General features: G+C 39.1%; 1 protein-coding gene across 1 annotated transcript in view; it reads left to right on the top strand.

Annotated features, from left to right (window-relative positions):
- Positions 1-13863, top strand: part of gcgrb (glucagon receptor b) — a 56391-nt gene extending 42528 nt beyond the window's left edge. Inside the window, exons 5-14 of the mRNA XM_042485587.1 lie at positions 1732-1820; positions 2117-2223; positions 2891-3089; positions 4509-4668; positions 6859-6919; positions 7121-7190; positions 10289-10377; positions 10503-10647; positions 11725-11766; positions 12128-13863. Of these exons, the coding sequence (XP_042341521.1) occupies positions 1732-1820; positions 2117-2223; positions 2891-3089; positions 4509-4668; positions 6859-6919; positions 7121-7190; positions 10289-10377; positions 10503-10647; positions 11725-11766; positions 12128-12550 (1385 nt within the window). The 3' untranslated portion in view covers positions 12551-13863. The remainder of the gene's footprint in view (positions 1-1731; positions 1821-2116; positions 2224-2890; positions 3090-4508; positions 4669-6858; positions 6920-7120; positions 7191-10288; positions 10378-10502; positions 10648-11724; positions 11767-12127) is intronic.
- The last annotated feature ends 360 nt before the right edge of the window (positions 13864-14223 follow it).

Consider the following 14223-nt stretch of genomic DNA (forward strand, 5'->3'; position numbering starts at 1 on the left):
TCTAAATCCAACTTGTATTGCATTAGTATTATGCAATATGACAACGTGATAAACATAATATTATGTTTGTTTATAAATGAATTAACAGAGCCACTGGTGTCTGACAGGCTGTGCGCAATTTACTGCCGAGTTGAAGCCGGCAACGTGAAAGAGATCAAATTTCAGCTGTGGTGGGAGGGTGGACGAGCGGCGAATGTTGCGTTCGTTTACTAGAATCTTCAGAACCCCAAGAGGTCCTTGAGCATACAGTCATAAATGTGCGCACAAAATATGAGGGTTATGCAGCTGTATGCGAGAATAGCTGGAGACAGATTATTAGAATGCTGCATAAAACAAATAAACAAAAAAAAAAAAAACCCAAATGTACACAGTGCCTGACCTGTAAAAAGGTTAACTGTTCATGTAATAGAAAATATATCTAATCCCTTTTTATTTTCAATGTCAACACACTTGCATGGCCTTGTTTTATGTCAGTTATGAATTCAAGGATACAACATCCATCTAGTGACATGATATGCGAGTACAACTTGGGAGAAAGAGCTTTTCAAAGTGCTCTCATTTGAAGTCATTCAGTGGAGTGAATAGAAAATGCTTCACAACAGCAGCGCAGCTCATCATATGTCCTTGTCATTCAGTGGAATGAAAAAAATCAGAAATCTGTTGGATGAATGCAGCGCTGAATAGTGTGTACAGTGGTTAAAGAGAGTGAATGTGTCATTGATTGTATGTGAAGGCTGAATATTAGTCCGCTATCAACCTGGGAGTCAAGACTTCACACTGCGTCTCTCGGGACAGTGCACCTGTCCTGTGGAGCTTTCTGGTCGTTCTTGGTGTGCAGACTTGAGTCTCAGATTAACAGTGCAGCTTTAGTGCTTTATTTGCTCTGCAGCTCTTTCCATGTAGACGTAGTTATTTTCATTTTCAGGTTTTCTCCAGGTGTTTTGGAGGCACTGAACAAAACACCTGGAGTTACTTCCCAGTCCAGCTGTCAAGGTTATGTGTTAATATTTTCACTTTTTTCTGTATTTTTTTCTTGTTTTATTTTGTTACTTGCCTGTGTGTTTACCCTCCCCACCCCGATTAGTCTCCCATTATGTTCCTTGATTGTAATTCCTTGTGTTTTCAGTCTCTTGTCTAGTGGTTTTGGATATCTTTGCCTTGATTTTTTGGACTGATATCTGTGTACCGCATCCTGATTTCTCCAAGTGAAGACTCTAACTTTTGATTGTGTCCTTGAGTTGTGTTTTTGAGTTCTACTACTGTTGTTGCCTGAACTTCCTGATACTGCAGTCTCCTGTGGACTAGCAGAAAGTTTATGGAGCCAAACCACCGCTTCCACTTATTTCTGCTTTCTGTTATCGCGGAGTAAACATCTTTGGATTTGTCTGTTTTTGCCATTACTACTATCTTTTTTACCTCTCAAAAAGAAGTTTGCTCACTTGTTTGCTTATGCTGAAGTTGCATACTTGGGTGATGTGATGATAATTCAGCTGTAGCTAGACCTAGCGATAACTTCATCCACTGAGAAAGACTACAAACAGAGGCTGATTGCTCTGGAAAAATGGATCAGGAAGTGTTGAGTAAAATATTTTTTTAACTAAGGACAGAGGACAGATAAGATGGCATATACATTTGCATGGCAAATATTTCTTTTGAATTATGACCTCTAAACATGAGATACATTTGCAAGTCTGATGTAAAATCTCCTAATGTGTGTTGGTGTGTGAACAGTTCAGCAGGGTTTGGTCTACAGAGTCTGCAATGAAGATGGTCAATGGGCAAAAAAGAATACCAGCGAATGTGAAGACGACCCCGGTGAGGTGTGTGTGTACAGTACAGTGTATTTGTGTGTGGGTCACTCCTCATGTTAATATGTCTGAGGCTGCTCGCGGTGGCAGATGGTGAGACGATATTGTAATTGTGACTTGACACTTAAACTTGACTCGATCTGAAATGAAAATTCTCCCATCTGTTCAAATACTCTTTAGGACCTTTTTTTATACTGTTTGTGCCAAATTCAATGTGCTCTGTGTGTGTGTGTGTGTGTGTGTGTGTGTGTGTGTGTGTAGGCAATGTATGGAAGTAACTGACCCTGTCTCTCCTGTTGGCCCTGCAGCAGCAGTATGGTCGCATCCTCAGTCAGTTACGGATCATGTACACAGTGGGCTACTCGCTCTCCCTGGGAGCCCTGCTGCTGGCCTTGGGAATCCTCATCACCTTCAGGTACAACACGTATGAGGAGTGAACGGGGGAGGGAGCAGCAGGAGGAGGAGGGAGAAATAGATAGAGGGATGAAAAGAGAAAAGGGAAGGAAGGAATGAATCAATGAAGCATGTGAAGACCAATTACAAAGGAAAGAGGGAACCAAAGAGAGAAGACAGGGAAGGAGAAGGATAAGAAAGGAAAAACAGGGGAATAGAGTGAATGGGTGGGGGGAGAAGAATAACAAAGAAAAGAAGGGAAAAATTATGTCATGAATGAAATGAGGGAAAAGATAATACAAGTGTGGAAGGAAGGAAGCAGGAGTGGGGAGAAGAAAGAAGGAGGTGATTAAGGGAGAAAGAAGAGCAGGTGTGAGAGAGAAATAAAAACAGACAGAGCACAGAAATAGAAAAAGAAGCCACACAATAAATGGGCATAAAGTGAGGGGAAAAGGAACAAGGAACCAAAGGAGAAAATTAAGTCAGGACAAAACACGGAGGTAGAAAACAGAGAATGAAAAAACAAGCAAGGAAAGATGTAGTCAAAAAGGGTAAAGATCAAAAGATCATAGGAAGACATACAAAAAGCAAAGATTGTGAAAATAATGTAAGTCATGTTCCTGCATGCTGAGTAGTAAAAACAATGTATCAAAGTGAAAAGCTGTCACACACTGTCACCTCTGCACCAGGAAGCTCCACTGTATGAGGAACAACATCCACATGAACCTATTTGCCTCCTTCATCCTGAGAGCCGTGTCCATCCTGGTCAAAGACGCCCTGCTGACCGTCACGCTGGACCCCAGGAGCAGCAATGACACACGGACACAAGCCTGGGTCAACATACCGGTCAGAGCAAACACACCACGCCAGCCACTGAATCGTGTTCATGTGCAGCTATTTAGCATGAAAAAAATACTCTTATAATGGACATAATTACTGCAGTGCGTGAACATCAAACTGCTTCCTGCACTGTCGATGGCATATCAATTCTAAATGCAAAATGGTGCATATGAAGATACAATTAAAATTAGACACATGGTTGCACCACAGTCAGAGGCCTACGCCGTATTTCTCGAATATCTGTATTTTTTTGTTCAGGGCTAGAGTTCCACATCCTCTTTTTTGACCTCCCAGCAGCTCAATATAGTTTTTAAAACCCTGCACACACATAACTTCTTCTGGTGCTGATTAGGTATTGATTAGGTGTGTCTGCACACATCAAATCTGTAATAAAAAGAGCAATCTATTCTGCAAAACGTAATGTTTTGAGCCTCTCTATCAGTAATTCAAGTTTTACTTCCCAGAAATAAAATAAAAATAAATGAATAAAATCTCATGAATTAGAATATTTCTACTGGTAATGTCACACATCAAAATCAGTTAATAAAAAAGAAATCCAACGCTGTGAAACAGGGAAAATCAAGAAATGCCGCACATCCAGATTCACTTGCTCTTTTCTTGCTAAGCTGCTCTAAATTAGCATCGACGGTATTAACAGCACATTATATCTGCTATAAAATGGTACCAATGGCATTATGTTTTCACCAATCCACATTAACTAAAAGCAACAGGCAACATAAAATGAACTGTAAATAAGATTTGTTGCTTTTGTGCTGACGTGCAAGAGACATTGTATTGTATTTACGGTTATGCTGTAACAATCCTTTACAGGAACTTAAACAGTTCCTGTAAAGGATTGTGAGCAAAGAGATATATGCATACTAGGATGCCAGAATCCAACACTTCATGTGAAGGACAGCAGTACTTTCCCTCTGAAATGTTGCCGTGAGCCAAGACTTGAGCATTGTATTCTGCTGCAGTGTGACTCAGAGTTAAATCAGCTGAGCTGAAACAGTGGTTTTGTCAGCTGTAATCCCTGTGGAGCTCTGATTTAAAGCCGCTTCTCAACAGTGCAATGTGAAAATGAGGTATGGGAATATGGAAAATGTGATTTTTTTGCATAATAATTTGCATATCCAGTGTAAATTATTTGCATTGCCATGTTCAAATTTTCTCAATTAAAAGAAAAGTAAACTAGTCCAAATGAGTTTCCTCCTAAATAGTGTCTATGTGTAAACTCCATACAAAAAAAAAGTATCCCCACAGATATTGTCTAAGAGGCTAAAATCAACAGCACAGTAAATAAACTAATCAGACCCCAAATTTGATACTCAGGTTATCTGTTGTGGTTAGCCCTGGTCGTTTTCATAAGAACCAACAAAATCAGTTTTTATACATTTCTGTACAATTTTCTTCAGACAAAAATAAAGACTTTTGTACTATCTTCTATTCTGTGTCATGTGTCAGGCTGTTTCGTGGTGTCGTGGTGCCATGGTGATGATGCAGTACAGCGTGATGGCCAACAATTATTGGCTGTTAGTAGAGGGCATCTACCTGCACAGCCTGCTAGTCATCACCGTGTTCAGCGAGAGGAAGTACTTCTACATTTATCTGTCCATCGGCTGGGGTAAGAACCACAGCTGTTACAAAGCGACCCACAATCACATAGTAATGATGCTGCAGTTGTTGCAAAAGTTGTATTTCTCTTCTTTTCTGTCACACAAATATTGGTTAATTTAGCATGAAGAGTAAAAACAAATGCAACCTAAAAGCAGTGTGTTCAGATAGATCAGTTGTAGCAAACAGAATCTGTCTAACAGTAGTTTGCAGAAACAAAGTCATCAGCAACAGGAAGTCAGTCAGGTGCAGGAATGGTTAACAGGTATGTAAATAGACTAATGAGCAAATACCGAGCAGCTGTGTAGACAGGTCACTGCTCTCAGGATGGCGGGCTAATGGTGCTCAAAATCTCTGAGGGCATCTGGTGGACAGGTGTGGTAAGACAGGCTTTAAAATGACACAAGGTGAGCAAAGACAGACACCATTGTGTATAAAAGGACAAGCAGAGACAGGGAAAGTGAAAGATGCTGCAGGTATGTCTAGACAGACAGACAATAAATTGGTTAAAAAAGGACCAAAATCAATGCAGCAGAACGAGTCACTATGTTGATTTAAAGTAACTTCCGTGTAGAAACCCCCCGGCGTCATGTTCAAAAATGAATTGGAGCTGAGCAAACACTTCCTCAATTGGTTACTTTTTAGTCACCTAAAAAAAATCAATATCAGTTTAAGTGTAGGCCTTATTTAGAATATTTTCACCGCTTTACCGGACTCCATAGACAAAAACATAATTTTACTTCATGAACATGGTAGTAACCGCTGCCTCTATTAGTTAGAGTTTAAGGTAAAGATGTGAAAATATTCTAAATATTGCATACACTTGATAATGATAAAAAAAAATGATATTTTTTGGTAGCTAAAATATGTTTTGCTGCAGTCCTGTCCACATTGCTTGGCTTCCGAACAGGTAGATTTGGTTTATCAAAGATGCTAGTCAGCAATAAAATAAGCATGACAGAAACATAAGATGGGTCGCTCCACCGTGTTTAACGACTTCTCTCTGATATTACAGTTTCGGCTGAAATGACAACAAAAAAACAAGTTTGCCGATTTTACATCTTTATGCAGTTGAAATTGATTGCTGTTAGCTCAACATTACGGCAGTTTGGTCTATTTCACACATACCAGTACCTCTTCCTTGTTCCTGCATTGCCCACAATTCAACTCGACCGCCAAAATCAAGAATTCAGCTTTATTATGTTACTAGCACCTAATGTAGCCTCTAGCTGCTAGCCTCAAGTAGAGATGAGAGAGGCGGACTACAGAGCTCTGGTAAACTCACTTCTTCATTATCCAGATTTATTTTATTATTTTCAGACTCTTAGTCCTCAGAACAAACCAACACTGACTCAAGTGGCGTTACTTTATCAGGTCTCCCTGGAGTCCTAAATGTGTAAAAAAAAAAAAAAAAAAAAAACGGTGTAATTCCCGTTAAAGTGAAGACTATGGGATATCTAATACATTATTTAAAAAAAAATTTAAAAAAACGTTAATGTGTGAATGCTATACATGACTGGGAATCTAAAAATGAAAATAATCTATCTACTTTTTAAATGTTAAGCCCAGAGCACAATTTCAGGCCTGTTTTCTTGAAAACTTCCAACTTGATTTTTTTATAATCTCGCAATAAATAATGACTTTGTGATGCTCATATTACGTTTTCAGCTTGTTATTCTGAGATAACAATTTAATAAAGCAGTTATCTTGAGATTTCAAAGATTGTTTACCGCGATCCTCACTGAGCACAGATAACAAATCATGGTCTTGCCACTATGTAAACTGGATTGTCTGTTAGTGAGTCATTGTCGCCCAACAGGACAAATAATGTCTGAAGAAAAGACCAACGGTCCATGAACAGATTAGATTTTGCTTTACAGAGGCAGACATTTTCATATTTAGAGACCTTTCCAGTCTTCATTGTGAAAGAGATTAGAAATATTTGTCTTGAGATAATGAGGATTTAAAATCATCATTATAAATAATGCTAAATAATACAATAAAACCAAGTCATCATTAAAAATGAGTTAAACATTAAATACAGGGCAAACTGTTATTTATTTGTGTACTAAAAAAAACGATCTATCAGGAGCATCTATGAAGTCATCAGTAATCTAATAAAATGACACAATATCAACAACTTCATGTTTTACAAAGTTTTACTTTGTTCACTTTGCCTTTTTGCCTCTGTCATTCTCAGGTGCACCACTCATATTTGTGTTGCCGTGGATCACAGTGAAATATCTCTATGAGAACGAAGAGTAAGTTGATTTTCATAGTGTTGTCACATCAAATAAAAAGGCTATTTAAATGTCAGAGCTTTTATCTGTGACCCACAAAAATTCATAGTGTAGAATATGTGAAGACTCTTTAGATACAATAAAAAGATCAGAATCAAAATGATAACAGCAGTAGGTTACAATTTAAAATGTGTGTGTGTGTGTGTGTGTGTGTGTTTGTAGGTGCTGGGAGCGAAACATTAACATGGGATACTGGTGGATCATCCGTTCTCCTATACTGTTTGCTTATCTGGTAAGACTGACTGTATCTGTCTCATGTTCTCTGTTTGGCAGTTTACAATTGAACATTGTGATGAACAAAATTCATGTCCAGAGTGTTCTGGCATGTGATCGAGCTGCAGATGCACACAGACACACAGCAGCTGACATTCACCAACTGTGTGTCTTGGCAGATGTTGCAGTGAATAGAGAAGTACCAAACCCTTGTGTTTCGGTTGCTTTGAAAGAAGCAGACAGTTGTTGGAAGTAAACCTAATTTCACAGTTTCCCAGCATCCATTCTTGTACATTGGTAACATTATGATCGCTCCTCAATGAATGCTTTAGGTTATGTTTGACAGAGTGCCTCTCTGTGAAGTCAAGTGTAGCTTCTAGCTATGGTTTTATGGAGTGACAATGAGTAAAATAAGCCAGATGTTCAGTGATATTTGGGAACTACTTTTAGATCTTCTGGGGAAGACAGAGTATGAGATGGTGCTTTTCTAGGCTCTTACTGCACTGTGCTCTAACTTAGCAATAAATTACTAATAATTTCATCCCATCAAACTATTAAAAACATAACTGGCTTTTAAAATGACAATCTCAAGGATTTCAGTAATGGCTGATTTTGCGACACCTAGTAATTGTTGTATCAGCAAATGTGGTTTATTATGAATTCTGGAGGCTGTAGAGCAAACTATTGTCTTTTTAATAAAGACGTCAGGTAATAATTGGCTGTTTTCCACCTCACTGTGAGCAACTGTGATATGATTAAACGCTGTACATAGCATGAGTCTGCAGAGCACCGGGCACAGATAAAGGAGTTGGTTATCTTGCTAAGTTGGAGGTGTGCAGTTTGTCGCCTACAGCTCTTTATCTTAACAGCTCACTGTGGCTGCTCCTGACTGTTCCATTGCCTCCTGCAATATTTCAAACTGATCCGCTGTCAGAAAATGCCAAAAATGCCTGTTGTCATGTTTTGTAGAAGCATTCCTGATAAACAATAGCGGTAGTTCTAATCTCACTGAAAAACACATTGAATTTCCTTTGACTTCCTAATAACACTATAATTACCACCTCGCTGTTGTATGTCTCTGCAAAAGCTGCACTTTCAGTTTACATCCATGTCTGTACAAACATTAATGCTTCACACAAATCATGTTATCCTGTTAGATATTTGTGTGAAATGTTGTCATAATGAACACATGAATTGTTAAGTTATGGCCAAAAATGTGTCTTGTAAGCTGTTGGTGACCTTGACCTTTAACTACCGCAGTTTTATCAGTTCATCTGTGACTCAAAGTGGACATTTGTGCAAAATCTTATGAAACTCCCTCGAGGTATTCTTGCAGTAACAAGCTAATTAGAAATTTAAAATCCAATTAAATGCTTTAAATGTGAAGCTGCAGCAGTAGGAAACGTGTGGGCTGCATCAGCAGTAACTTGATACAGCATTTTTGTTCCACGAATGTTGCCTTCAACACCAAGTTCATAATATTGCTAACCTCTGAATGTTGCAATACTTTTATCAGTCAGCAATTCAGCAATAGATAGTGACTTAAAAGACTTTTATTTAAATGAAAAACTTCTAAATTATTATTTTAAAGGTCAGCAGTAAGGTTGCATAACTGAAGCTTCTTCTGTAGGAGAACTACAGTGACTTGAAAAAGCAAAACGCAAATGGCCAAATCCAGAGCCAGGATTTGGTTGGTCTGTTGTAGACACAACATGGCGGACTTCGTAGAAGATGACCTACTCTGTTTGTAGATATAAACAGTTCATTCTAAGGTAGCAATACCACAGCAATTCTTATTTTCGGGTAATTACAAATACAGTAAACATAGCAATGAAGATTATATGTTCCCCACAATGTATAGTAAGTTGTATTTTATAGTAAGTCTCTTACTGTCCTTGAAATTTGCTTTATGCATATGTTGAATGTAATGTATTTATTATCTAATAGTTAGAGGAAGATAAAGCTACTTAGATTTAAGTCTTTAAAAAATAACTTAAAAAATAAAATAACTTCTGAAGCAGAAATCTGCTTTTCTGTTGTCCTTCTCGTTTACCATCTCGCAACCTCACAGACTGATCCTGCGATGTCATGTGGAGGTCTTAAGAAATAAAATCACTTTCATATAAAACTGGCCGCAGCTTCATTATAGCAGGAATTGTGACCTTAGAAACTGAAATCATTATTCATACAATTTCCAAAGATTCACACACTTAATTGGAAGATTAGCAGATGCAGTTAGATTATTGTTTAAATAGTCTTTTTGGTGTACTTGCAAAATGCTGTGCACACCCCTACCCACCACGGACACACACACACACACACACACACACACACACACACACACACACACACACTCACACACACACAGAGATAAGTTGAGGAATTCCTCTTGTGTGTTTCCTGCCGCTTGTTCCCATAGAGACAAACAACATTATGGATGGACGCACTTATTAGCACAAGTGCACATCGACAGTAACAGTGGTGACCTTTGTGACCTCATGCAAAAGCGTACGTGTACATGCACACACGCTGAAATATTCTGAAACCAGTACATTTCCTGGACTGTGTAAGTCACACAGCATGCGCTCTGGAAAAATTCTCTTTATCATAATCTCTTAAATAGTTGCTGTACAGTTGTCAAACATCATATGTCATCCTTAAACTATTGTTCACACACACATATTTGCACCTGAATAAAGTGTGTTTGTCAGTGCACTCACACACACACACACAGACACACACACACACACACACACACACACACACACACACACACACACACACACATTCACACAAACACATCCTTCAAGACAACATGCACAAGTTACCAAATTTGGAGCGCTAATAACTTGAGTGCTGTAATAATTAATGTTCCTTGTCAATGGAGAGGGTCTGCACAGGATCATTGTGTGTGTGTGTGTGTGTGTGTGTGTGTGTGTGTGTGTGTGTGTGCATGTGCGTGCGTCCGTGCGTGTGTGTGAGTGACCAGTTTAAATCCCACAGAGCACAGAAACACTCAAGACATTTTTGGGAGTCTCTCTGACACATTCTGCCATCTAAAAATTGACAGAACATATTTTGTTTGAATATTGTATTTCCCCTCTCTTTTTATTTCAGATTAACTTCTTCATATTCATACGAATTATCAAAATCCTGATGTCTAAACTCAGAGCTCATCAGATGAGATACACTGATTACAAGTTCAGGTGAGTCTTACCTGAATCTTAAATCTTGAATCTTACCTGATTAAGGTCTTTCCAAACCAAAATAAGTAGTGGCTATTTTTTCTGTTTTTTTTGTAATATAATCTGATTTTCTTCTTCTGGTCCAGATTAGCAAAATCCACGCTGACTCTTATTCCTCTGCTGGGGATTCATGCCATCCTCTTCACCTTTGTCATCGACGAGTCCGTCCCCAAAGGCTCCATGCTGCGCCTTATTCGCCTCTTCTGTGACCTTCTGTTCAACTCTTTCCAGGTCAGAGCTCAACTTCACCTTAAAACTCAACTCACACTTATTCACATACATGCATCATTTATATGAGTTTTAGTTTTTGTATGCATTTTCACTCTAATACTATGTATCACTTTTCTATAATAATATTTATTACTATAATAAATATTCTATATTAAAGGGAACTTCTGATTTAGTGTGAAAATGTTTTTTTTACCCATTTCATATTCTTCTCTTGTAATGTTTTTAGTGTCATTTAATTGAGCATTGGCCTGGAGTAAACCACTGTATGAATGGATGAAAAATGGATGAATAGTAAAGTAAATATTTAAAGGTGCCCTGGAGATTTTCTTGTGAAAACAAAGTTTCTGTTTACAGTCAGTGTCAATCAGCAAAATGCATTTTGTGTTTCCCGGAGGTCTAACAAATACAATGTTTTTGTTCCTCATAAAACATCTGCAAAGCCATCTCATTTGAAAAATGAGAAACCTGTAGTGTTTAGTCAGTATAATTTATTTTGAAACAACATTGCTCTTTTCTTTGCCTTTTTAGACAACAATGCTGTTCTATAGCATGAATGATTTCAGGGTGTTTTTTTTAAATAATTAAAGTTCACTGGAGCTCCGTGCAATATTCAAAGCATATCTATGAGTCACAGTCTGAGCCAGGATTGTCTCTACATGGCTCTCAACATGGAGGTAGCTGAGCCAGCAGCAAGCAGCTAACGGTGCTAACAATGGCAACGGTGCTGTCAGAGCTCACGGAGCTAACGTGGGGGCGGAGGGTCCAGAAGGTGACCGTTACCAAGGATTTCCACTGCTTGCAGAACGGCTCCGCTGCGGTTTTGCTCTGTGCTCCCTCATCCATCACCCCTTTACCGGTTGTGGTTTGACTTGCTCTCAGAAACACATAACATGAACACAGGGTACAGCTCCCTCCATATACGTATCTAGTGTTGAGCATAAATAATCCTTTACTATATCTTTACAAAGTAAATAGTTCTTTGTCCTGTCCTTTAATATCCAGTAAAAACTGAGTAACATTAGTTTCTTTTTCTGGTATCTGACCTGACTGAAATGTTTAAAACTCCTTCTGTTTCAGGGCCTGCTGGTTGCCATTCTGTACTGCTTCGTCAACAAAGAGGTGAGACGGATGTGCTTTCATGTTGAGCACCACCTTAATTTAATCTCTGCCACTGCTGCAGTTCCTTCCTTTCCCCTTGTAGAGACGATAACTTAGACATTTTTCTTCATCAGTGTTCTTGTTGCCAGCCTTTATCGTCCCTTTTATATCTCTGAAAGCTTCGTCTTTGTTCAAGTCCCACTTTATTGTTTTGTCTTCAAAGTGGGAAGGACACAACATTGTCCATTTGCTAATCTCTAAACTTTAGTCTTTGGCAAGAGAGCATGTCCATCTAATGAAGTGCTCGGTGTCTTATTTAATCTTCATCACAAATCTTCATGTCCTCTATCTGCTCTGTCTCTGCTGTCCCATTATCCCTCAGGTGCAGTCAGAGATGCTGAAAAAGTGGAAAAGGTGGAAGCTGGGTAAAGACATTGACGAGGAGTACCGCCACACCCACAGCCACACGCCCCACGTCAAGAGTGGCAGCATCGCTACAGGCAATCTGCCCTATCTCCATGACAACAATGCCAGCGACCCCGGCGGTGACTCGCCTCGCCTCAACAAAGCTGACAGAGACCCATCCTGTTCTGCCGCTCCTGAAGAAAACCGCCGACTGGTCGTCTCCTACAGCAATGGGACGGGGAAAGGCAGGGCCGCCAAGAGCAGACACACCCTGCAGTTCTCCTTCCTGCCACACCGAGGCGGTGGCATTCATGTGAGCACTACAACAGAAGATGTGTGTCTGGACGAGAAGGCGCAGGGCTGCACGCAGCCTCTGGAAGGAGAGGAGACTAATGTGTGAAGACAAACTGCTCTGAGGCCTCGTCACCAAAACTCTCGCTGATTGTGCTTTTCGTTGCTTCGGATCAGTGTTTAACATGCGCAAACAAGACAGCCTGCGTGGGAAGAGGCCGAGGCAGTAACTCACGCAGATCATGATGTTCTAACCTGTGCAGCTGCAAATTCATATTTGTTGGTTTTGGGACCTTGAAAAGCATTTATTGACTTCAGAAATGAGGAATGAAAACATTATTTGAAAAGGAACTCTTTAAAAAGGAACTCTTGTTATGGTCTAGTCCAGTGTGTGTGTGTGTGTGTGTGTATGTGTATGTGCGCATATGGAGGGCTGCCATTTTGACACCAACCCTGCTCACATGTTTCCATCTGTAACGCTGCTGTTGTTGTGAGTCACGCTTGCATTATGAGTCTGTTTGCAGCAATCAAAGCTTTTTTTTGTGGTACACTCCCACAGAAACCTCTCAAAAGTGTCAATATTTTTTTTTTTGGTTTCATGAAACCGAATGTGGACTTCAGTACGCGTGACTCGTGACGTCTTGTTCATAGCAGCATGAAGGGATAGACTCACGGGAGACCACTGACTCTTATCACACAGTACTGAGGCAGAGGATGGAAGCTTTGATCTTGAGAGAGACTGTAATATTAACTTATTCTGGTTTTAAATTACCAAAGCCAAACAAGAAAATAATAATACAAAATGATAGGATTTACTTCAATTGGGTAAACCAGGCAACATATGCACTCATTCATTCACATTCCTTTCTTTTTGTTTATAATAACCTCATTCTTTGCCTTTTAACAGATTTTCCTGACTGAATGTAGTTGAACAATGGAGAAATATGGGTCAAACGATATTTAAATGTATATATGTAACTAGAGACATGCCCACTGCATCTGTATTTATCCAGAAATGGAGACTTTATTTGAATTCCTGACTTGTCAACATGGAGACTTGGAGTAAAAATTCATACTTGACACACTTTAAATTAACTTGATGACATGCAATTTGTCAATCGTCTCCTACATCGTCCATACAGCCTCATATTATCTCAGTCCTACAGTATTCTGTAGAACGGAGGAAAATGCAATACATGAAGTAGTTCTGTACAAAAGTCTTTTTATGTGGCACAAAGTTTTTTCATTTCATAACTTAATGAGTGAAAACAGCAGCATATGACAATGCAGGAACCATCTTGATATTCAATTGTTGTTTTTTTCTTTTCCAGATCGGATTGGAGCTCATATTTAATGATGTAGAAAGCGAAATGTGCCACACAGACACTTTTATAATTTTTGATTAGGAAAAATTATGAAAGTAACAGCAGGATTTTGGGGGGGGTGAACGCTACGATTCAGTATGTAAACATTAGGGGGATATATTGGCGGAAATTGAACATATTTAGAAAATTAATATTTTTAGTGTCTCCTCAAAATAAAACATAAGAAACATTGTGTTTTCGTTACCTTATGAGCCATTTATATGTTTATATGGAGAAACATGGAGTTCATGAATTGCACCACCATGTTTCTACAGTTGTCCAGAACGGATAAACCAAACACTGGCTCTCGATTGGGCTGTTTGCATTTTTGCATTGGCCACGGTATTAAACAGCCCCTCCGTGACATGCAGAATGGCAACTGCTATATTGTGAAACTGCTGTATTTGGTGTTTTCACT

Source organism: Plectropomus leopardus, chromosome 4 (assembly GCF_008729295.1).
Source record: "Plectropomus leopardus isolate mb chromosome 4, YSFRI_Pleo_2.0, whole genome shotgun sequence".
NCBI classification, from domain to species: domain Eukaryota; kingdom Metazoa; phylum Chordata; class Actinopteri; order Perciformes; family Serranidae; genus Plectropomus; species Plectropomus leopardus.